Source organism: Anomalospiza imberbis, chromosome 1 (genome assembly GCF_031753505.1).
Source record: "Anomalospiza imberbis isolate Cuckoo-Finch-1a 21T00152 chromosome 1, ASM3175350v1, whole genome shotgun sequence".
Taxonomy (NCBI): Eukaryota; Metazoa; Chordata; class Aves; order Passeriformes; family Viduidae; genus Anomalospiza; species Anomalospiza imberbis.
Window position 1 is genome coordinate 351,211 of NC_089681.1, and position 23,718 is coordinate 374,928.

Sequence of the window (23,718 nt, forward strand, 5' to 3'; positions counted from 1 at the left end):
TCCCATGTGTTTCCACGATCCCTAAGCCCTATGGATCCTGGAGTGTGTGTCCCCATGGATCCAAACCCCTACGGACTCGTGTGTGTATCCTAATGGACCCAAATCCCTGTGGATTCACATGGGTTTCCATGGTCCCAAATCTCTTGGGATTCCCATGTGTTTCCATGATCCCAAAGCCCTATGGATCCTGGAGTGTGTGTCCCCATGGATCCAAATCCCTACGGACTCGTGTGTATCCTAATGGACTCAAATCCCTGTGGATTCACATGGGTTTCCATGGTCCCAAATCTCTTGGAATTCCCATGTGTTTCCATGATCCCAAAGCCCTATGGATCCTGGAGTGTGTGTTCCCATGGACCCAAATCCCTATGGACTCGTGTGTATCCTAATGAACTCAAATTCTTGTGGGTTCACATAGGTTTCCAAGGACCCAAATCCCTGTGGATTCGTGTGTGTTTCCACAGACCCAAATCCCTATGGATGCCTGAATCTGCATCCCCACGGACCCAAATCCCTGTGTATCCAGGGTGTGTGTTTCCATGGACCCAAATCTCTTGGAATTCCTATGTGTTTCCATGGACCCAAAGCCCTGTGGATCCTGGAGTTTGTGTCCCATGGACCCAAATCCCTATGGACTCGTGTGTATCATAATGGACCCAAATTCTTGTGGGTTCACATGGGTTTCCAAGGACCCAAATCCCTGTGGATTCGTGTGTGTTTCCACGGACCCAAATCCCTATGGATGCCTGAATCTGCATCCCCACAGACCCAAATCCCTGTGTATCCAGGGTGTGTGTTTCCATGGACCCAAATCCCAATGGATTCACATGTGTTTCCATGGACCCAAAGCCGTATGGATCTTTGTGTGTCCTAATGGGCCCAAATCCCTATGGATTCATGTGTGTCTCCATGGTGCTATGTCCCTATGGATCCATGTGTGTATTCCCATGAGCCCAAATCCTTATATATCCATGAATTTGTGTTCCCATGGACCCATGCCCCTATGGATCCCTGCGTGTCCTAATGGATCTAAATTCTACTGGATTCACATGTATTTCCTTGGACCCATGTCCCTATGGATTCGTGTGTATCCCCATGGACCAATGTCCTTATGGATCTGTGTGTGTCCCCATGGACCCAAATCTCAGTGTATTTCCATCAACCCATATCCCTATGGATTTGTGTGTGTCCCCATGGACCCATGTCCCTATGGATCTGTTTGTTTCCATGGATCCAAATCCCTATGGATCCATGAATTTGTGCCCACATGGACCCATGTCCCTAAGGATCTGTGTGTGTGTCCTGATGGACCCAAATCCCCATGGATTTGTGTGTGTCCTAATGGACCCAAACCCCAATGGATTCACATGCGTTTCCATAAGCCCATGTCCCTGTGTCCTTATAGATCCATGTGTGTGTCTCCATGGCCCCAAATCCCTATGGATCCATGTGTGTGTGTGTCCCCACGTCCCTGTGTCTGTACGGATCCATGTGTGTCCCCATGTCCTTATGTCCCTATGGATCCACGTGTGTGTTCCCATGGAACTAAATCCCTATGGATCCATGAATTTGTGTCCCCATGGACCCAAATCCCTATGGACCCGTGTGTGTCCCCATGGCATGGCCCTGTGATCCTGCATCCCCATAGCTGTGTGTCCCCAGAGCCCTCTGTCCCCATGGCCTCATGTCCCCATGGCCCTGTGTCCCCACAACCTTGTACCCATTGTCCCTGTGTCCCTCTGCCTTGTGTCCTTCCTGGGTGGCCCTGCCTGCCACAACACACCCCCAAGTGTCCCCACTGCTGCTGGGACAAGGGTGACACACTGGATCTGGGACTACCAAGCCACCTCCCAGGGGACATCACCCACCCTGGGGACATGGAGGTGGCAGCAGAGCAGGGAGGGGACACCAGGTCGCAGCAGCAGGGTATAAATATTGGCTAAATAGATTTATTTTCATACAAAGAATACACAGGTCCCCACTGCCGGGACACCCCAACCCCAGGGGACACCCCAAGATGTCCCCAGCCACCGCCAGGCTGGCCACCACCTCAGCTGGCTTTACTGGTAGGATCTGTCCCCATTCCCAAAGTTTGGTGACAACTCTGGGTCACTTTGGGGGCATTCATGTCCCCTCTGGGGCCACCTTGCTGCCTGTATTTACCAGGTGCCTACTCAGGGCACCCTGTCACAGGTGGGACAGCCTTGTGGGACAGCCTTGTGGAACAGCCCCAGACTTGGTCCCCTGCTCCCTTGGTCCCATGCTGGGACATGTCTGGACATTCTGGGGTCCCCCTTGTGCCCTAATACTGTGGCTGGTACAGACACTCCCTCCCCCCACGCCATATGTACACGCTGCATAAAAGAAGAAAATACAGGTATTTATAGCAGGGGAGCAAAATACCCCCCCTAACCCCCCCAAAAGTGTCCCCTGTGTCCCCATCCTGGTGCCTCACCACCAGCCAGTCCTGACACCTGTGCCCAGGATGGAGGTGGCTGGTCCTGCCCTATCCTGGGCCAGCTGGGCCCCTGTGCCTCAGTTTCCCCATCGGTCATGGGGCTGCCATGGGATGATGGGACATTGGGAACGTTGGGTGAGGAAGAGCCACTGTGGCCACCTTGTGAGGATAAGGATGTGGCCATGAGCCCCAGGGAACATGGGATGAAGCTGGAGGCACCTGGGATTGAAGCCAGAGTGTCCCACCTCCCGCCTCACCCCCATCACAGGCACAGCTACCCAAGGTCCCCTCTCATCCCCGAATTTGTCACGCTGCTGTCACCCAGCTCTGGGCGTGGTGGGAGGTCTGGATGTGACCACCCCACCTCCCTTTGTAGCAGGAGAGGAGGTGGCTGGGGGAGCTCCTCAGCTCAAGTCCCTCCAGCTCAGCTGCGCTTGGTGACCATCTGCCGGTCCCTCTTCTTCTTCTCCATCAACCTGGTGGGGAGCAGGGTGGTGACCTTAGGGACCCTCCCCCAAGGGGGACCTCCCGAAGCCACAGGGAGGGGACAACTCACTTGCGGTTGCGGACTTCAGTGAGCTCCATGAGCCTCTCCTGGGCTGCCCGGAGCTCGTCCAGGCGCTGCTGGTAGCGGGAATCGCAGCCGTTGGTGCGCTCGTAGCTGGAGACCTGGCTGGAGAGCTCGCTGGCACGGTCCCGGAGCTGCTGGATGGACGAGTAGAGGTTCTCCTCATCTTCCTCCTGCTCCAAAACAAGCGTGTGAGGCTGGTGTGGTGGGCAGGACACCCCAAAGAGTTGGTTCCCCTTGTTCCAGGTTTCCCAAGCTGCCTGGGCCACCTGCCTTGGCGTTGATGATTTCGATGTGGATGAGGAGGGAGGCGAGCTCCAGGTCCTCGGTGTAGCTGTTCTTCAAAGGCACCGACCGATAGCCTGGACACAACATCACAACTTGAGCTCAGCACCACAGCAGGGTCCGAGCCCCACACCATTGCCAGGACCCCAGGGAGATCATGATGATGATTGCAGGGGCTTGCACTAAAAGACCTTTAGAGGTCCATTTCAACCCAAACCCTTCTATGACTCCATGACTTAATGATGGAAGTCATGATGACGATGATAACAATGCAGGGGAGTTGGACTCAATGACTTTTAGAGGTCCCTTCCTACCCAAACCCTTCTATGATTCCATGATCTATGATGGAGATGATGAAGATGATGGTTCAAGGGGATTTGGAGTGGATGACCTTTAAAAGCCCCTTCCTCCCCAAACCCTTCTATGATTCCATGACTCAGTGATGGAGATCACGATGATGACAATTGCAGGAGGGTTGCACTAGAAGACCTTAAGAGGTCCTTTCCAACCCAAACCCCCTTCATGACTCCATGACTTAATCATGGAGATAATGATGATGATAATGATGGAGATAATGATGATTGCAGGGGGGTTGGACAAGATGACCTTTAAAAGCCCCATCCAACTCAAACCCTTCTGTGATTCCATGACTATGATGGAGGTGATGACGACGATGATGATGATGGAAAGACCATACCTGTTTTGAGGCCCTTGACGGGGAAGGTGGCTTGTGCCAAGAAGTTGGGGTCACTGAACATGTCCTCCTCATACACCACGAAGCGGAGGAAGGCAAACTCGGGGTTGTTGATGTCAAAGACAAACTGCTTGAAGAGCCAGACGGGGTTGAAGCCATTGTCGGCTGTGGGAGAGAGCACAAAACCCAGCCCCATCACCCACATGTCCTCTCAAGAGGACTACAGAGGGCAGAGTCAGGGATGTCCCTAAGGGTGGGGACATCACCCATGTGGTCTCTCACCTACAACATCCGTCTTGTTCTTGCTGTTGTCATACTCAGAGCCGCAAACCTCCACCTCCACGAAGGGGCATACAATGCTCCTCCCATTCTTGGGCAGGTGCCGGGCACCGAGGATCTGTGGGAGAAAGGGGAAGAAGAAGAGGGTGAGGTCTGGCCACACTGGATGAAGAAGACCTCCCAGGAGTAACAAGCTCCATGGAGCAAATATGTAGCTGGAAGAGGTAAAAACCACCTCTGGTTGACCCAAAAATACGAAAGGATTTCTCATCTTGATGATGACCACTTCAAGGTTGTCTTGCTGTCCTTGCACACTTGCCTGCAGCTGGACTGTGATGGGCTCCACAATCTTCAGGCTGTTCTTGTCGAAGGGGTCAAAGGTCTCATCCCTCATGATGTCCGGCTGTAGGACGTAGCCGCTGCGGCCACCGAGCATGAAGAGTGCCTGGTTCAGCTGCATTGGTTTGTCTGTGGCCATGGGGACAGAGCAGATCTGAGCGTGGGGCTCAGGGACCTCCCCAAGGTCCTTGGTTAGAAGGTTCTACCCTGCAAACCCAACTAAGAGCCCCCAACTGTGGTTGGAGGAGGGATGCAGCCGAGTTTTGCATCAATCACCCAAGGATTGTATGGAGATATCCCCATTGGGATGAGGACAAAGACGTGAGAGCATCCAAATCACTCTTGTCCCCACCAGGATAAGGACAAAGGTTGGAGAGATCTTTCAAACCACCCCCTGCATCCCCATGAGGATGAGACACAGGTTGGAGAGCATCCAAACCACCTCCTGTGTCTCCATAAAGATGAGGACAAAACTTGGAGAGATCATCCAAACCACCTCCTGTGTCTCCATCAAGATGAGGACAAAGCTTGGAGAGATCATCCAAACCACCTCCTCTATCCCTATCAGGATGAGGACAAAGCTTGGAAAGATCATCTAAACCACCTCCTGTGTTCTCATCAGGATGAGGAAAAGGTTGAAGAGCATCCAAACCACTTCTGTCCCCATGAGGATGGAGACAAAGGTTGGAAAGATCACCCAAACCACCTCCAACAAGACAACCCAGGGCAGAAGGATTGGGAATGGGAATTTTGAGACAACCTGCAGGGATGAGCCCAACAACAACCCCAGGAGCAGGATTTACCGGGCGTCTGGAAGTTGAGGGCCACGAGTTGGCTCCCACAGATCCACATGGGCAGTGGGTCATAGTTGGAGGAGTCCAGGCGCTGTCCTTTGGGGTAGATGCGGCTCAGCTGGCGGCGGTTGTACTGCAGGAACTTCTTGCCCTTGCTGCGGTTGGCGTATTTCTCTGCCTTGGTCTCCGGGAAGGAGGACATATCCCGGTAACAAGCCTTGTCCGTGCCAATCTCTGCAAGCACCAAGTGGCCATCAGGGAAGGAATGAGATCTGGATAGTTCTTCCCACCTGTCTCTTCCACACTTCATGCCTTTATCCCACTTCTCCAGGACTTACTGTCCTCATCGAACGGCACCGGCCGGCAATACACGACCAGCTCTGAGAGCTCCAGGGCAATCTTCTTCCTCCGCTCCATGATCTTCCCCTCTTGCATCTGCACCAGGAAAAACAGGAGCTGCAAGTCTTCCCCCAGACTCTTCCTTTGGAGATATTAGGAACAATCTCCAAGAGAAAGGGACCATCCAGCCCCATCCTCTGCATCCCCTCACCCTGGCGTCGGCGTTCTGCGTGGCCTCTCGGATCTTGGCCACCCACTCGCTGAGTTCCTCCTGCGTGTCTGCGGCCACATCCAGCGACTGGGCTGCGTGGGACATCTGCTGGGAATGGATGGTGAAGACAAATGGTTTGGAGCTCCTCCCGTCTTTGGAGATAACTATAAGGACATCAGAGGGGGGCTTTACTTGAAGACATTCCCAATGGATGGCTCTGTGGAGCAAACGAAACCTCAGCGGTCCCGCTCCCGGGCCCCCACCAGCCCTTCCTGGCACCCCACCATCCATCAGGATCCTCCTCCTGTGAGGATCCCATTTTTTCCAGTGTGTGGCTTCAGCTTTCCATGCTGAAACACGCCTTTGGAATCCAGGGAAAATGTCCCCCGAATCATCTGGACATCCCAATTCCTCCAAATTCCCTCCAAATCCATAAGGAGGGACACTCACCGACGTGGCAGGATGGGACATCGATGAAGCCCTTCAGGAAGTTCCCCAGGGGGCTGTTTTCTGATGACTGCAAGAGAGGAAGGAGGAGGCAAAATGGGGGAGGCCTATGGGTTACAGGCAGTCACCACCCAACCCTCCAAGTTGGACAAATCTGAGGAAAAGAAAGGAAAAAACACCCAGGAGCATCACCCCAAGAAATGGGTTGGAGTAGGACCAGGAGCATCCCCCAGCCTCTGGATAAGGGTCTGGGCTGATACAGGGCTGGGAGCATCCCCCAGATTCTGGATAAAGGTCTGGGTTGGAGCAGGATCAAGAGCATCCCTGACTCTGTGGGACCAGGAGCATCGCCCAGATTCTGGATAAGGGTCTGGGCTGGTGCAAGGCTGGGAGCATCCTGCAGTTTCCAGGAAAGGATCCAAGCTGGAGTGTGGCCAAGATTATCACCAAGCCTCCAGACAGAGATCAGGGCTGGAACAGGACTGGGAGCATTCTTCAGCTTCTAATAAATTGTCTAAGTGGGAGTGGGGCCAAGAACATCCCTCAGTCTCCAGATAAGAATCTGGACTGGAGCAGGAGCACAAGCATCCCCCAGCCTCATGGTAAGGGTCTGGGCTGGAGAGGACCAGGAGCATTCCTCAGCCACTGGATAAGGATCTGGGCTTGTACAAGACTTGGAATACCCTGCAGCTTCCAGAAAAGGGTCCAAGCTGGAGCAGGGCTGGGAGCATCCCACAGCCTCTGGATAAAGATATGGGCTGGAACAGAACCAGGAGCATTTCCAAACTCCCAGAAATAGGTCCAAGTTGAAGTAGGGTCAGGAACGTTCCCCAGCCTCTGGATAAGGGCCTAGGCCAGAGCAGGATTGTGAGCATTTCCCAGCCTCAGGATAAGGGTCTGGATTTGGTCAAGGCTCTTGGGAGCCTCCAGTGTCCTTGCTCCCAGAATCTCGGGGAGGTGGCACTCACAGCCTCATCCTGCTCCTGTGCCTGGGTGCCGACGATCTCCTCCACGTAGTTGGCCGGGAACCAGAGCTGCTTCTTGCCCCCGTAGTCCCCCCGCCACCTGCAAGGGGTGAGAGGATCAAGGCGAGCGGACAGATTTTGGGGAGGGGGGGACAGGGGTGTCCCTGCTGCATGCGGTGCCAGGGGGTGGTTGGAGAAAGGGTGGGGGGACAAAGAAGGAGGCTGAGTTAAAACCCGCTGTGGGAATACCCGGGGTGTCCCCTCCATCTCCCACCCACGGTGACACCCAAGTGACCGCCCTCACCAGCCGCCGTCCTGCTTGTCCACATTGTGGATGATGGCCTGCTTGCAGAATGACAGCTCGTCCTCCCGTTGTGCTTTGTAGTCATACAGAGCCTTCACCGTGCACTGGAGACACCGGGAAGAGGGACACGTGTGTCACCACCCAGCACCTGGTGCCCCACTCAGCCTAGCCCCTCGAGCCCCCATAGTGGAGTGTGGGGGATCCTGACCCCAAATCATGGCATCACAGAATGTTAAGGGGTTGGAATAGACTTTAAAGGTCATCACATTCCAACCCATCCCACCATGGGCAGAGACACTTACCACTAGATGCTCTAAGCTCTGTCTGACCTGGCCTTGGGTACTTCCAGGGATGGGGCATCCACAACTTCTCTATTCTGGTGTCTCACCACCCTCACAGTAAAAAATTTCTTCCTAATATCTAACCTGAATTTCCTCCATTTTGTATCCATTACTCCTTGACCTATCTGCAGTTCCTGACAAAAAGTCCCTCTCCAGCTTCCAAATTGCTCACGGCAGTGGGATGGGTTAGAGGGGACAGGAGGGCTGGAGGTGCCTGTGGTCTTGCAAGATCACCAATTCAGAGCAGATCAGGTTCCTTTTTTGGAATCCCCAAAGGTTTCTCCTGGTGCACTGAAGGGTTAATCCTCTGATATTACCACATTCCCTGGAAAAAACCCCTCTGAGTTAAGTTTTCCTGTGTGTGGTCTTACCTAGCTTCAAAGGGACCATTAAGGCACCAGCAGTGCTGGGCCATGGGATTGCAGGATCACAGGAAAGGAACCTTAGGGCTCCAGTCCAGCCTCTTCCATCCAAGATATATCCAGTTGCAAAAACCCCCAAGGGTGGAGATTGGGTCAACTCCAAGAACAATCAAGTCCCAAAAACCCCTGAGGATGGAGACTGCACCACCTGGGAACTGACCCTAGACCTGCTTTTTAGGGGTTCCTGCTTTTTTAGGGGTTGTTTCAGCAAACAAAGGAATTTCCTTGCTGTTGGGGCAAACTTCTGCCAGGTCCCTGCTCCAGGCTGGGGTCTTTCCAGCCCTGTCCCCCACCACACTTTGACAGTGTTGTCACTGGAGCTCGGACTGTCCCCAAGTGATGGTGATGTTGGCTGTGTCCAGCTCCAGCATCACTTGAGGGTCAAAGAAATGGAGCACAACTCAACCATTTCTCTGGTCAGCGGTGCTGGGAGGTGTGGATCTGGGGAGGGACCACCCAGGAACCTCAGCACTCAAACTGCCATATCCCACCACCCACCACCTCCCCACGACACCAGCTTGGCTCCTTACCCTGGCCATTGGCATCTTGTTGGCCTCTACGTAGAAGTGGGGAGTCCGCACCTCATACAGGGCTCCATAGTCCAGTTCCTGCAAGGAGAAATACCTGAGGGGGTCACCTGGGTGTGGGCAGGGGCTGTGAGGGGATGAGAGGAGGTTGAGTGGGATCTAATAACCCCTTGCAAATTGTTGGAAAAGGGAATTATGGTGGAGTTTTAATGCTGGGTGATGACAGTGGAACGAGCTTGGCCAGTTCTGGTTGGGCTCCGACCAAAATTCTGAAGATGGTGGAGCTGAGGATGGGGTTTGGTTGCCTGTGGCACAGAACCTCCACCATCCCCACTGCTGGGAGAACTCACAGTGGTGCCCATCTTCTCCAGGGTCTCCTCGTTGATGGGGTAGCGCAGCTTCATCTTGCGGTACAACGGGTGCTTCTCATAGTAGCTGATGAGGTCCACAAGGCTCTCGAACTCGGCTGAGCTGCCCAGCATGAAGAGCCGCCCTTCCTGCTGGATGCGGCAGTGCTTGATCTTCCCCTCCGCCCTGGGGCCAGGAGAGACAGTAATGGGATGGGTGAGGGGTGGCCAAATTCTGGCTCCATGATGGGGATGGGCTTGGGGATGCCACCAAAGGTGACCACCCCAAGGGCGTCGTGGAGAGGGTTTCCCCTTCATGACACCATCACGTGTCCCACTGTGTCACCCACAGCAAACCCCTGCCACCTAGCTCGGGGTCAGAACAGACAAGTTATCACAAGACCTCAGCTTGGCCAAGCCCAAGTGGCCCTGTGGTGGCCACACTCACCGGAAGGAGATGGCGTAGGAGTTGGGTTCGCTGCGCTTCCTCACCAGGAATGCTCCATCCCGCGGGACCCGCATCAGCATGTGCTCGGCCTGGAGACGCGTTAAGCTGGCGTGGTACCACCTGCCCAGGGAGAACATGGAGACAGGGGGCTGGCATTGGTATCTCCACACCCTGCTGGGTGTGGAGGAGGCTGGTGGACCCATGGGATCAAGGGGATGGGGATTGGAAGGATCCTCACTCTTTGCTCTCATGGGCATTGGGTTGGGGGACAGGGTCGGTGAGGCGCATCTCAAACTCGTTGCAGCGCAGCGGCACCTCCCGGTAGTGGCAGATGAGGCTGTAGAGGCTGTCGAAGACCAGGTTGTCTGTCAGGTAGAACTTGGTGGCCCCGGCCTCCTGCCGCGAGTGGATCCGGCAGTGCTGCACCCGGCTGGACCTCCTGCCATGGGGGTGGGAGAAAGCCAAGTCAGTCTGGGTCCACATATCCACCATCCCACACTTTGGGGTCTACGAGCTGCACAAAAAGGTGACAATTCCCCCAAAAAAGCCATTCCAGCAACCAAACCAGGCAGTGACTGGAGGGTCACCCAGGGAGGGTGGGATCCTACCTCCCTGCTGGAGCTCCTACCAGAAGGAGAGGGTGTAGTCGCCCACGAAGGTCTCGCTCTCGCGCACCAGGAAGGTGCCGTCCTTCCCACCCGTCTCAGTGCAGTACTCGTGCAGCAGCTTCTCCGCAATCTGTCGCCCGTCACGGCCACCCCCGAGCTTGCCGTGGAACCACTTCTCCGTGAAGTGCAGCTCGTTGTTGTTGAACTCCTGCAAGTTCATCCCAAAGTGGGTGCTGTCACCCTGTGACCCTGCCCACGGAGCTGTCACCTCGCCCTGTGGGCGCGTCCTGCCCTTCACGCACCTCCTTCTGCTCCACCTCCTCTTCATCCTCGTTGAACTGGTAGCGGGATGTCTCCTCTGAGTAGTAAATCTTGTTGCTTGTCAGGACAAAATAATGAGGGCTCCAGGTCTGGGAAGGAGGAAGAGCATCGGTGGGGTGAGGAAGAGGATGACACAGAGGGATAGAGCTTTGGGATGGGGTTTTTAATCCCTTTCTTCTCCCTCACAGCATGGCAGTGTTCTAGGAGAGCCCATCCCAAACCCCAGTGTCTGACAGATCCCACTCAACCCCTGAGAGCCTCCCTTACGTGGTCGATGGGGTCTTCAAGGTAGAGAATTCCATTCTTGATGGAGTTGCTGATGTCGTTCTCTGAGTAACTGGCAGTTGAGACCTCCTCGTACAGGTTCCCTTCGACCAGTTTCTTGTGCTGGGGGACACCCAGGGAGGGGAGCTCAGTGGTGGCCATGGTGTCCCTGCTACACTGACCTCCCAACCCTCAGGATCAACCTCCCACAGGTGCCTTCCCACCATCCCTTGTTCTCATTGACCATCTCTTGGTGTAGAACCCAACACAATCTGTGTCCCTCCTGCAAAGAGGGGTTTTGCCTGCTCCACACCTTGATTAGGATTTTCTTCTTGAGCTGGGTGGGTGAGGGCAACTCATCAGCGTTGATGTCCACTGGCTTGGTGAGGAGCATGTCCCCAAAAACCTTCTTGAAGTGGCAGGCCATGTTTCTCTGCTGGACGATGCTGCAGTGGTCTTCGATAGAGAGGATGATGGGGAACCTGGAGCAGGCAGGCAGGAAAGGTGGCCTCAGATGAAGGTGAGGGAGAGGTTCCCAGAATTCAGAGATCATTGGGAGAGCTGGGGCTTACTCAGAGGTGACAAAGGCGTGCTCCTTGATGGTGTGCAGCACATCCAGGAATTTGATCTTGGAGGTGAGCGTGTGGCCGTGGTAGATGATGGGGAGATCGTCCGGGCCATCCCAGCAATCCACTGAGAAGGAAAACACCTTGGTTAATTCATGTTTGCCACCAACTACGTGCTGGGAACCATTTTTTTGAGCACCCAGATGACAGGGAAAAACCCTCTGCCCTGGTGCCATGGGATGGGGGCAGGGAATGGTCTGTTTGATGGGACATAAGGGGTTCCAGCATCCCCAAGAAGGGCTGGTGGAACTCACACTCAATACAGCGGCAGCCCATCCGCAGGCACCGGGCATACGCCTCCAGGGAGGACTCACTGGAGAACTGGTCTCCTGTCAGATACCTGCAGAGGAGAGACAAGGATGACGGGATGCTCATGGATGTCCCTGAGGAACGCCCATGTGGGGAAAATTCCTTACGTGTTGTGGGATGAGGAGATCCAGTACTGGGACAAGGGGTGGTTCATCTCTTCAGGCACCACACGCTCATACTTAGCATCCATCACCATGTTTTCCTTGGAGAAGAGGTATGTGAGGAACTGAGGGGGGGAAAACGGAGAGGTCAGAGCCTGATGGTGCCGGCGAGATTCCTGAGGGGACACTGTGTGGGGCCACCCACCTCATCCAGCTGGAAGGAGGGATCCGACGCTTCGTTGGAGCTCTCCTTGAGGTAGGAGCACATGTAGTCCCGCACCACGCCCACATCACTGGCCCAGGATTCCTGGGATACAAACATGGCTGTTGTTAGGGGGAACAGTTGTGGGGGAACTGGGCTGGAGCATCCCATGTGGGTTCCTTAGGCTGCAGAGTTCTCAGGGAAACCCCACCTTCTGGTCATGGAGCAGGAACTTCTGGAAGTCGTAGAGGGACACTTGGCACAACTCAGGGCGGTCCACATTCCTGGGACAAGGAGCAGCCACCAGTGAGGAGCAGGAGAAAGAATTGGGATAGAACCCATGGCAGAGCTTAGGCCATCAGTGCCCATCTGCAGCTCAGCCTCCCCATGACTTCCATTCCCACCAGTCCCTCCACCCTGTGACTGGGAGAGGCCGGCACCAGCTGGAATGTGCAGCTTTGTCCGAGGATACTGGGAGGAGGGCAGGTTGACATGTCCCTAAATCCCTGCCAGCTGCCCCATCTCCCATCCCTGCTCACCCCTTCTCCCATTCCTGCTCCTATCTTTGCTTCCATCCCAGCTCCCATCATTGCTCCCATCCTTTCTGCACCCATATTCCCATCCCTTCTCCCATCCCTACTCCCATTCCCTCTCCCATCCTCATTCCTATTCACTGCTCTCCCCCACAACCTGGCTGTACTCTATGGATCCAACTCTTGGAATATTGATTGGGATGGGAGCTGGGAACTCACCGCAAGGGGAAGGAGAGCTCCAGCTGCTCAATGACCTGGAAGGCAGAGAAGGGGTTCAGGTTTAGCTGGAGGGGGACACATCCCACCAGGATGGGGACATTTGGGAGGCCAAACCATGGATCTTACCGACTTCTGGGCATCAAACATCAGGTTTTTGTAGAACTGGATGAAGTGGGAGAAAGTCATCTCATTCCTGGCTTCCACTTCCTGTGGGAGACGGGGCTGGATGAGAGTGGGGCCCCTCCATCAGAAACAGGGACACCACGGGGGCCCCAGCCCATGTGGGGTGGGTTGAAGAGCATCTCCCTCATAGCTGGGGTCCAGAGGGTCCTTACCACGAGTTTATCCCGCAGGAATCTCATATTGGGAACACGGTAGTTGACCTGGGGCAGCATCGCCTTCAGGTCCTTCACCGTGATGCTGCCAGAGGGAAAACTGGAGTCAGGGTACTGCCAAATCCCTGGATGAGTCTCAGCCCCCAACACCAAGGGTCCCACCCCAAATCTTGGTGCCTGGCATAGGGATCCTACCCTCCTGGCCTGTGGGTCCCTGCTGTGGCATAGGACCCAGGGATATTGTGGATGTCTCATTCTGGGAGGTGTCCAAGGCTAGGTTGGATGGGGCTTGGAGCAACTTGTCTAGTGGACGGTGGAACTAGATGATTTTGAATGTATTTTCCAACCCAAACCATTCCATGATTCCATGTTTCTGAGATTAATTACGTGGTGTCTGGCACGAGTATGAGCAGAGGGACAAGGAGAGGAAGTGCATCCAAGAACCAACTGGGCACTCTTAAGACATCATCCTACTTGGAAGTGATGCCCATTCCTATTCCCATAATAATTTAAGTCCAAATTCCCTTTGTTTTTGGGTTTTCCTGTCTTGGGAAGATAATTATGGGCTGGACAAATGCCCTGGCCCCTCTGGCACTGGTAAAAATGTGGCATTGGGGATGGGTCCCAGTGGTCCTCACAGTCACAAGGATGTGACCTACACTCAATCTCTGATTTTTGGTGCCTTCAAGCATCCCAAAAACCCTGGTGCTCCCTTGTCCCACAAACCTCACCCCCAGTCTGGCTCAACCTCCAGATTTGGGATGCAACGGGGGGAATATGGTTCTGTCCAGCTGAACGCACCGTACTGGTGGCTCACCTGCCTTCCCTGGCCCGGTCCATCCCATCAAACTGCTTCCGTAGCCACCTGGGAAGAAAAAGATGGACAAGTGTTCAATCTCAAAGAGGACCAAGCCTAGAGCAGGTTTTCTTCCCAAAACAGGGACCAGGAAATGGGATCTGCTGGTCCTTCCTCACCTCTCGATCTGCAGTGGGGTCTGGGCTCTCTGGGTGTCAGCCACCAGCCAGTTGAGCCCCGTTATCCATAGGTTGATGTCCTCCTCGCAGAAAGCTGTTGGAGGAAGAGGAGGGTGATGAGGTTGGGATGGGGATGATGGGATGTTGGGAAGGGGGTGGGACTCCAAGGATGGACACAGGGAATGGCGAGAGACCCAACGCACCGGCCACGCTGAGCGTCCGCAGCCTGAAGTCCATGCCGTAGAGGATGATGAAGCACATGGTGAAGTCCAGCTTGCGAGCGTCCTCGGGGTAGCGCTCGAAATCCCGGGAATTCTTCCCCAGGCGGATCTCCTTGATCTCCCGAATGTCGACTGAGGGGAGAGAGGGACATGAAACTGTTCCCTGCCACCACAACCTCATGTGAGTGGTTCAGGATTTCCAGCAGAACATGTGTCCTCTGGAGAACCTCATTCCCAGGATGGGATAACCTCAGGAGTGTGTGATGGAATTATGGGTGCTGTGGCCACGTGTCTTTGAGGGTGACATATTCCCAGTGTCCTCCACTGTTGTGCGATGGCACCATGGGTATGGCATGTCCATTCAGGGAACTGTGTTCCCAGGATGGGATGTCCCTATGACACTGCCCGCTGGAGTGGGATGGCACCAGGGTGTCACGGCCTTGTGTCCTCCAGGGATCTGTGTCCCAGGATGCCCCCAGGACAGGGTGTCCCTGCAGTGCTGCTGCAGCTGAGTGCACCACTGTTGATGCCATGGCCACGTGTCCTCCAGGGAATCGTGTCCCCAGGATGGGGTGTCTTCATGGCACTGCCCGTTGGAGTGGGATGGCACCAGGGTGTCACGGCCTTGTGTCCTCCAGGGATCTGTGTCCCAGGATGTCCCCAGCTTGGGGTCCCCGCAGTGCTGCTATAGCTGTGTGAGAGGACCAGGATGACATAATCATGTGTCCTCCAGGGATCCATGTCCCAGGATATCCCCAGGATGAGGTCCCTGCAATGCTGCTACAGCTGTGTGAGAGGACCAGGATGACACAGCCATGTGTCCTCCAGGGATCTGTGTCGGAGGATGTTCCCTGGATGAAGTCCCTGCAATGAGTGACAGCACCAAGGATGCCCCAGAAAAGTCTCATCCAGGGATCTGTGTCCCAAGGACAGGGTGTCCCTGCAGCCCTGCCTATATGTGCTGGATGGCCCCCATCCCTGTGTGTCCTCCAGGAGCTTGTGTGCCAGGAGATGTGGCACCCTGACAGCGCTGCCCACTATTTTCTCATTTTTGTGGCTGCCACGCATCCTCCAGGCTCATCCCACCCCATCCCAACCAGCAAATCTCCAGCCACCTTTCCTCCCCATGCCAGACCCTGCTCTGGGATAGGCTGAGCTCATGTTTTCCTTGGAGAACTCTTCCCAAAAGTGGCAATTTGGAGCCCCGGCAGCTTGGACCGCAGGGCGTTGCTTTCCTGCTGCTCTGCTCCCTCATTATCCCGCTAAATAAAGCTCCAACAGCGGCGGCAGGGCCGGGTTTCCGGACCACGCTCTTCCTCACTGCTACTCCACCAAGGGACATTTCCAGTTTTCCCAGTGGACACATCTCACTGAGAGCAAGAATAATAACATAATATTAGGAACAACACACAAAATTGTTCTTGATTCCACAACCATCACCCCCCAGGCAGGTTTGTCCTCTGGGAATGAGCCACCGACACCGGAAAGGGCTTTGTGTGACCCAGGGAGGCTGGACCACCTCACCAGGGGTATTGTCCTGCCGAGGAAATGGGTCATTTCCCGGAGAATTTCCAGCCCGGCTGTGTTTCCGATGTGGTGGCGGGGAAGGCTGCAGACGTGCCTTGGTGGAAACCCTTGGCCGAATCCAAAGGGGGAATCCAAAGGGGAAAGAAAAGCTGAATGCAGGGAGGAATAAGGGATGGGGGAGGAATTGGGCTGATTAAGCAAGAAAAGAGGGGAAGAATAGTTTTTCTTGGCGTGAATGCTCCAGAAACAGTGGAGGCTTTATCCAGCCTTCTTTTGCTGGATGACCGCAAGCCAAATTTCACGGATCAGGGTGGGATTTTAGCAAAAGTGACACAAGAACTCAAGGAAAGAAACTCCGTTGTCACCGCATGGCTCTCGTGGCTCGGAGCAAAGTCTCTTCCACAAGAACAGGCATATTTTGGGGATAAAAATAGGTTAATAGGTTAAAAAAGCAGCCACTTGACCCCATACCTGCCCATCCACAGGGTGCCAGGGAGTGGTGAGGAGCCAGTGGCTACCAGGGCTTTGCTAACAAGTTGCAATGCTGGTATTCCTTGGATTTAACTCCTCCAGGATCTGGCCTGGCACCTGAACTCTGGGAGCTGTTCCTAATTCCAGGAATGGTTTGTGTTGGAAGAAACCTTAAAGCTCATCTCATTCCAGCCCCTGCCAATAGGCAGGGACACCTTCCACTATCCCAGGTTGCTCCAATCCCATCCAGCCTGGCCTTGGACACTTTCAGGGATCCAGGAGCAGGCACGGCTTCTCTAAGCAACTTGTGCCAGGGCCTCAGCACCCTCACAGGGAAGAATTTCTTCCCAGTATCCCATCTAACCCTGCCCTCTGGCAGTGGCAAAGCCATTCCCTGTGTCCTGTCTCCAGGCTGGACATTCCCAGCTCTCCCAGCCTGGCTCCAGAGCAGAGGGGTTCCAGCCCTTGGAGCATCTCCGTGGCTTCCTCTGGACTCACTCCAGCAGCTCCACATCCTTCTGCTGCTGGACTCAGAGCTGGAGGCAGCTCTGTACATTGGGTCTCACCTGAGCAGGGCAGAGGGGCAGAATTCCCATTTTCCTGCTGCCTGTGCTGTGGGATGAACTGAGGACATGGGGAATTTCTGGGCTGCCAGCAGCAGGTTTTCATCCACCAACACCCCGAAATCCTTCTCCCCAGGGCAAATAGCCCATTCCCATGAAAAACCAGGGGAAAAGGGAGAGGCGAGGGGCTGCACAATACACCCGAGCAGCAGCTTCCTGGAAACCACATCTGCAGCGGATTTGCCTCGATCCTGTCAGAACTCCGTCTCCAAACTCCTCCCCGTATTGTCTCCATTGTCCTGAGCGATTAAAACACTCTGGAAGTCAGTTCCAGCTGCGAAAATCCCTTTTCTTTTCTAATGCAAAGCGAGCAGTGTGGTGCAAAAAAAAAGATTTGGAATGGTGGGGAGATGATGGAGGAGCAGGTTCTGCCCAGTGGGATTTTAGGGATGCTGAGATCTTGGGAGATTTTTTCAGGCATTAGGAGGGGAGCAAAAGGTTGGAAGGAATGGTTGTGCTGGGAATTCCTGCTGGCCTGGGCACCTGGGTCATGCCTTCTTGCAGGATGTGGCAGCTCAGACCCTCCTGGACAGGGGAAATTGGAAGACCATATCCTGCCGGGATCCTGTGGTGTGGTTTAAAACCTGGAATAAAATATTTCTTCCTTGTCCAGTGATAAATCTCAACTGGATTTTCTTCTCCCCAAAAAGTCCTAATTCTAGTTATTTGCTATTAACAAGGCTGGAGGTGTTGTCAAACCACCTCTTGGATTTTTCATGCTGCCTTAACCCCCCTTTCCTTTAATTTCTTGTAAAGATACTTTTTTGGGGGGCTGTTTTCCACCAGATTCCTTGCACTGGGAACTGGGGTGTGCTGAGGGCGATGAGCTGGAAGCCCCCCAGGACCAGGTTAATTTTGGAGGCCATGCTCCAGGCATTCCCAAGCATGGACACGATCCCAGGCATGGACACATGGACACGTGTCCAGAGGCTGCTTAACCAAGCGTGTAATTATCCTGGGGGTCCAAGGGAGAGCCAGGATCTGTGTCCTGGCCTTGACAGTCCCTAACAGAGACATCAGCACTTCCCACTAATCCCTCTCCAAGAAGGATGCTGGCTTGAAGGGGGGGATTTAAAATGGTCTGGGGCAGGCTTGAGATCTGGGAGATCCTGATACTTCCATAAAATCCCAGAGTGGGAAGAGAGGGATGGACTGGGGGTGAGGATGCTTCAGCCCAGCACCCCCTGGGGATTTCTCCCACTCCAGACTAGGAAAAGTGAATTGTGGGACAGCATGGCAGGATCACATATTTACAGAAGGATTTTCATCCTTTTTTCATCCTTCTGGATGAACTTGGAGGATGCCTACTCATTTCCATGGCGGAGATTAGGCTGTTGTATGGGAAAAGACAGATCCTAAGGCTCCAGAGGGGAAACTGAGGCACAGCACGTGAGCAACCTGAGATCCTGACCTGGCAGCTCACAGTGCTTCTGGAAAAAACAAGGAGCTGGAAATGCATTATTTCCATGACTGGATAACAAGTTCTTCCCCGTGAGGACCTAAAATACCTCTCTAAAACTGGGTGCCCTTCCTCCCATCATCTTCCGCTCCCACAGATCTGCTCCTGTATCCAGAAGGTCCGGAGAAGCACTGATCCTGTGCTCAGCTCTTACTGCCACCCTCCTTTTCCTGGCTCAAAGCTGGAATTCCACCTTGGGATCAGCACCTCCAAGCAGGAGCTGACGTTTCCTGGGGATTTTGCTGGATCTTGCACAGAATCAGCAGTGGGTGGTGATTTCTGGGGTGGGGGGGTCATTGGTGATTTTGGAGGAGCCTCTCCAGGAAAAAGGTACCTCCCAAACCTCTAGGTTGGATTTTGCCATCACCCAGGTGAGGTGACATCTCAAAACTGAGTTCCTTCCCTGCACAGGGATGTGGGATGAGGTGATGGTTTAGCTCCATGGCACCCCAATCCCAGCTTCCATCAACTGGATTTTTTTAGCTCAATTAAAGCTTTGAAGTAATGAGCACCAAGACACGGAGCCCCAACAATTCCCACTGTTGGGAGTCCCAACAACCTCCTAACCACTGGTGAATCCACATGGAAGGGTGATTTTTATGAATGCTCGAGTGGGGTTTTGAGGTTAAAAAAGCACCATAAGCAGGAACAGGGATGGTCATTCTTTTCCCTCCTTGCCAGGGAGGATATAAATCCCCAGGGATGAAACAGAAGCAGCTTGATTCCACAGAACAACTTGCAAGGTGGGATGGAGGAGGTGAGGGATGCTCAGCCCAGCAGCTCCTGTTTTTATGGGAATCACCCCGTGGCCAGGCACCCTGACAAGGTAGCACATTCCCCAAGGGTGAATATCCCACCGTGGTAGGACATTCCATAGGGGGGGACATCCCACCATGGTAGGACATCCACCTGTGGCCAGGAATTCCACAACCAGTCACCCCACCATGGCAGAACACTCCACCACATCCAGGCACCCCACGAACAGTCCCCTCACCATTGTAGGACATCCTACCAAGACCAAGCACCCCACCACCAGTTACCCCACCATGGAAGGACATCCCACCAACACCAAGCACCCCACAACCAGTTACCCCACCATGGAAGGACATCCCACCACAGCCAGGAATCCCACAGTCAGGCACCCCACCACAGTGGAACCTCCTGACATGGCCACAAACCCCACAGGCAGTCTCCCCATGGTAGGACATCCCAACACAACCAGGAATCCCACAACCAGTTACCCCACTACTGTAGGACACCCCAAAAAAGTCAGGCACCCCACAGTTACCCTATCATGGTTGGGAAGCCCAGCACGCCCAGAAACCCCCCCAGCCAATCATTCCACCACTGTAGGACACCCAAACAGACCCAGGCACCCCACAATCAGTCTCCCCACTACAGTAGAACATCCCAACACATCCAAATCCAAGCACCCCACAACCACTCACCCCACTGTGTCAGGACACCCCAACACGCCCAGAACACCCCCAGGCAGTCACCCCAATACAGCTCAGCACCCCACCAGCACATCCCCAGCCCCCCAACACCGCTGCCACTGATACTGCCCTGTCCCCCCAGTCCTCCCAGTCCCCCCCAATCCTCCCTGTCCCCCCGATACTCACTGTCCCCCTCCACCTTCTCGGGCGTCCGGCTCCAGATGATCTGGCGCGTCTCCAGCTTCACCTGGAAGGTCCTTCTCTCCGGCCTCTGCGACTTCTTCTGGTAGAACAAGGTGAGGACGGTGCCCATCTCCAGGCAGCGCAGGATCCTGCCCATGTCCCCCGGCTCCATCCTGGTGTCCTCCAAGAAGCCATTGACGCTGTTGAGCCTGGCCATGGACATCTTCACTGCTCGGCCATCGCCCGGCGGAGCCGCACAGCCGCGATTGTCTCATGCAGGAGAGGACGGAACCAAAGGGCCGAAAGCTTCCCCTGGGGATTTTCTGGGATCGCCCCGGGCGTGGGTTTCCTCTACGGACGAGCGGAGCACGGGCAGGACACGCAGCCGGGATTGGCGACAGCGGGGAGGAAAAGGCCGGGCTGGAGGCACCGTGACCTTCGTGTCACCAAGGCTGGATCCGGCCCTGGCGCTGGCATCCAGCGGCGGTGGGAAAAGACAGCGCCGGCCTTGCTTGCGGATGAGTTTTTGGACGTGGGGAAGGGAAAAATCCAGGTCCACACTCCCCACCCCCCCCCCCAAAAAAAAAAAAAAAAAAAAAAAAAGGCCAAAAAAAAGCCAAAAAAAAAAAAAAAGCGCCAAGTCACCCCAAAAGTGATGGTGGTGAGGTGGCAAAAAAATCCTCCTCCCCCCGGCCTCCGGGCCAAGCGGGGCCGGGGTTGGGAATGGGGTGTCGAGAGCTCGTGTTTGGGAAGCTTTGGGGAGCAGCGGGATGGCGGTGGGAAGGGATGTGGGATGCGGGGTTGGTGTGGTTGGTGGTGGGTGGGGAGGTGGGATTGGGGCGGGGGGGGGAAGGGGAGGGGGTTCCCACCGTCCGCCCGCCCGCCGCCCCTTTTTTTTTTTTCCCTGCTGCTCCTTAATTTCGGGCTGATGAAATGGACGCCCGGAGGAAACTGCAATCACACATGGCCGGAAAGAGATCAGAAAGGAATTTAAAAAAAAAAAAAAAAAAAAAAAAAAAAAAAAAAAGATCTTGGAGAAAGGAAAATGCGAGCCGGGGGAGGGGGGGGTGTGTGGGTGTGGGTGTGTGTGTGTGTGTGTAAAAGATGGCTGAGGGTGACATCTAGAGGAATTCCAGATGGAAATCGCATTTGGGGGTTGGGGGGGTATCCCTGCGGCTGGGGGGGCACCCTGGTATGGGGCTGCCTGGGTGGAAAAGTGTGGTTTTTTTGGGGAAAAAATGGGTTAAAGGAAAGCAGCTGCCGTGGGTTTAGTTCCTGGCTGTCCCTGCTGTGACGCTGAGCTGGGAATGAAGCTCCAGGAGTGACCGGGATTGGAGTCACTTCTGTCATGAGTTTTGTCCAGCCTCAGCTCGATGGGAAGGCGGTGGGAAGTGCAGTGTGGGGAAGGAACATATGGAGAGAGGGGGGAAGGCAGCAGGGCACATATATTGGTGTCACAGCCCCTGTTTTGTCCCTTTGATGGATTTTGGGTGGGAAAAGACCAGCTGGTGCTCTGGGAATTGTGCAGGGATTTGGGGGAGGCAGAGGGTGAGGGGGGACCAGGGGCACGCAGGGTGGGCAGGGGATTCCTTCCTGGCTCCACGCTTTGAGAATTTGGACCAGGAGGGGATTTTGTGGTGCTGGGCTCTCCTGGGGAATATTTGGGATCCTTGTGATGGATGCTACAGGAGATGCTGGTCCAGGGATGGACCCTCAAGAGCTTGGGGATCCCAGTGATGGAGGTTCAGGAATCCAGAGATCCACGTCTGAGGCTCATCCCACAGTGTGGGCAGGAGGAAAAGAGGAAATTCTGCCCCTCTGCCCTGCTCAGGTGAGACCCCACCTGTAGAGCTTCCTCCATCTCTGGGGTCCAAGAGCAGGAGGATGTGGAGCTGCTGGAGCAAATCCAGACGAGGCCACAGAGATGCTCCAAGGGATGGAGCTCCTCTGCTATGAAGCCAGGCTGGGAAAGCTGGGAATGTCCAGCCTGGAGAAGAGAAGGATTCAGGGAGACCTCAGAGCCCCTTCCAGTGCCTGAAGGGGCTCCAGGAGAGCTGGGGAGGGACTTGGGACAAGGGATGGAGGGACAGGAGACAGGGAATGGCTTCCCACTGCCAGAGGGCAGGGTTAGATGGGTTATTGGAAAAAATTCTTCCCTGTGAGGGTAGGGAGGAACTAGAGTGGGATTCCCAGAGAAGCTGTGTCTGTCCCATCCCTGGAAGTGTCCAAGGCCAGGTTGGACAGGGCTTGAAACAACCTGAGATAGTGGAAGGTGTCCCTGCCTGTGGCAGGCGTTTGGAACTGGATGCCCTTCAAAAATCCCTTCCAATCCAAATTGTTTTGTGATTCCATGACTCCAGTGGGGCTGGATGGCCATGGAGCAAGTTTGCACCACCTGGCAGTGGCTCAGTGAGGATTGGGATATTTAGGATTTTATCCCCATGAGGGTTGGAGTTGCAGAGAGAGAGAGAGAGAGAGAGAGAGAGAGTGTCCATCTTTCCACTAGCTGCCTTCAAATCTCCACTTTCCCAAAGAATCTGGGAACATACAGGTTGGAAAGGAGACCGTGAAGGGATTTTATTTTCCTTGCTTATCCATGAATTAACTTGTTTCCCCCCCTCCTCTGGAGCAGAATAAGCTTTTGTTCAGGGCAATAAGCTGCAGAGATAGTGGCTGCTTGTGTTTATATTTTCCATTTCCAGGCAAATCCCATTTCAGATCCCCCGAACGCCAGGCTGGGAACTGAACATCCTGACTGGAGCGAGCTGCGGTGGATGGAGGATCAGAATAGAAGATTGTTTTTCCACATGGGGCTGAGCAGCCAGGGTTTGGCTTCTGATGTCCATCCAGAACACGTGGGTGGAGAAGGAATGCTCTGTTTTCAGTCAGCAATGGAATCACTGGTTTAATTTTAGCCTCTCTGGAGCAAAGCTTGAAGAAAGGAGTTCCCAGAGCAAAGACCCCTACGGAGGCTGGAAGAGGCAGAGGAGCTGGAGTTTCCATGTGGCCCCCAGGAATAGTGGTGTGCCCCCAAACTGGTGCTGCTGAGCACCCAAAATTCATGGATCTTCTTAAAAACATGGATGTGACTCATCTGTGCAGGTCAGGAGAAGCACTGGGACATTGTGGAGCTGTCGGGAGGACAAGGAAAAGCCATGGATGTGCCAAGCTCCATCAAAACGTGTCCCACCAATACACAGGGAGCTTCAGTGGGTGAAATGTCAGGAAAAAAATGGTCCCAGGAGGAATCAAGCAAGCTGAATTCCCTCTGTGACTTTTGGATGTGCATCGACCTCTGTTTTGCTAAGTGGTGCTGCCCACAGAACTCCAGAAATCCCGCTGGGAGAGGAATCAGGTCAAAAAAGCCCCTAGAAAGGTCTCAAACATTCACCTCCTTCTTCCTGAACATCCTTCCCCCTCATCCAGGGCTTGCAAAGGAGCATCTGATGCTGCTTTCCCCTCAGATTTTCCAGCAAAAGCCACGGCTCAGATTGTCAGGAAGTTTGTGTCCACCTCTCTTTGGCGCTTTTGTGAAAT

At 54.4% G+C, this 23,718-nt stretch overlaps 1 protein-coding gene and 1 long non-coding RNA gene across 2 annotated transcripts; one reads left to right on the plus strand and one right to left on the minus strand.

Moving 5' to 3' along the window:
* Positions 1–1,929: 1,929 nt before the first annotated feature.
* LOC137487116 (1-phosphatidylinositol 4,5-bisphosphate phosphodiesterase gamma-1-like) lies at positions 1,930–20,720 on the minus strand. Its single transcript, XM_068212776.1, has 32 exons — positions 20,185–20,720; positions 14,465–14,614; positions 14,262–14,355; positions 14,104–14,151; positions 13,287–13,371; positions 13,078–13,158; positions 12,952–12,986; positions 12,411–12,483; positions 12,203–12,304; positions 12,004–12,122; positions 11,842–11,927; positions 11,534–11,654; positions 11,275–11,443; positions 10,965–11,084; positions 10,679–10,786; positions 10,397–10,584; positions 10,007–10,207; positions 9,769–9,888; positions 9,324–9,507; positions 8,977–9,054; positions 7,684–7,787; positions 7,383–7,479; positions 6,418–6,484; positions 5,968–6,131; positions 5,756–5,852; positions 5,427–5,651; positions 4,604–4,752; positions 4,288–4,402; positions 4,009–4,170; positions 3,300–3,388; positions 3,015–3,199; positions 1,930–2,934 (listed from the first exon to the last, which is right to left on the minus strand). Exons 1-32 carry the CDS (start codon positions 20,402–20,404, stop codon positions 2,883–2,885), a joined length of 3,888 nt encoding a protein of 1,295 aa, XP_068068877.1. The 5' UTR covers positions 20,405–20,720; the 3' UTR covers positions 1,930–2,882.
* A 673-nt stretch (positions 20,721–21,393) lies between these two features.
* On the plus strand, positions 21,394–23,718 carry LOC137461691 (uncharacterized). The gene is made up of 2 exons (XR_010993469.1): positions 21,394–22,012; positions 22,884–23,718. It is a non-coding gene; the product is annotated as an uncharacterized lncRNA (long non-coding RNA).

Excerpts from the sequence above, each read along its gene's own strand:
- LOC137487116 (XM_068212776.1), bottom strand. The coding sequence starts at position 20,404 with ATGTCCATGGCCAGGCTCAACAGCGTCAATGGCTTCTTGGAGGACACC. Across the intron at positions 14,615-20,184 it reads CGAGAAGGTGGAGGGGGACA|TCGACATTCGGGAGATCAAG; the intron begins GTGAGTATCGGG and ends CTCTCCCCTCAG. Across the intron at positions 4,753-5,426 it reads CCTCAACTTCCAGACGCCCG|ACAAACCAATGCAGCTGAAC; the intron begins GTAAATCCTGCT and ends CCATGGCCACAG.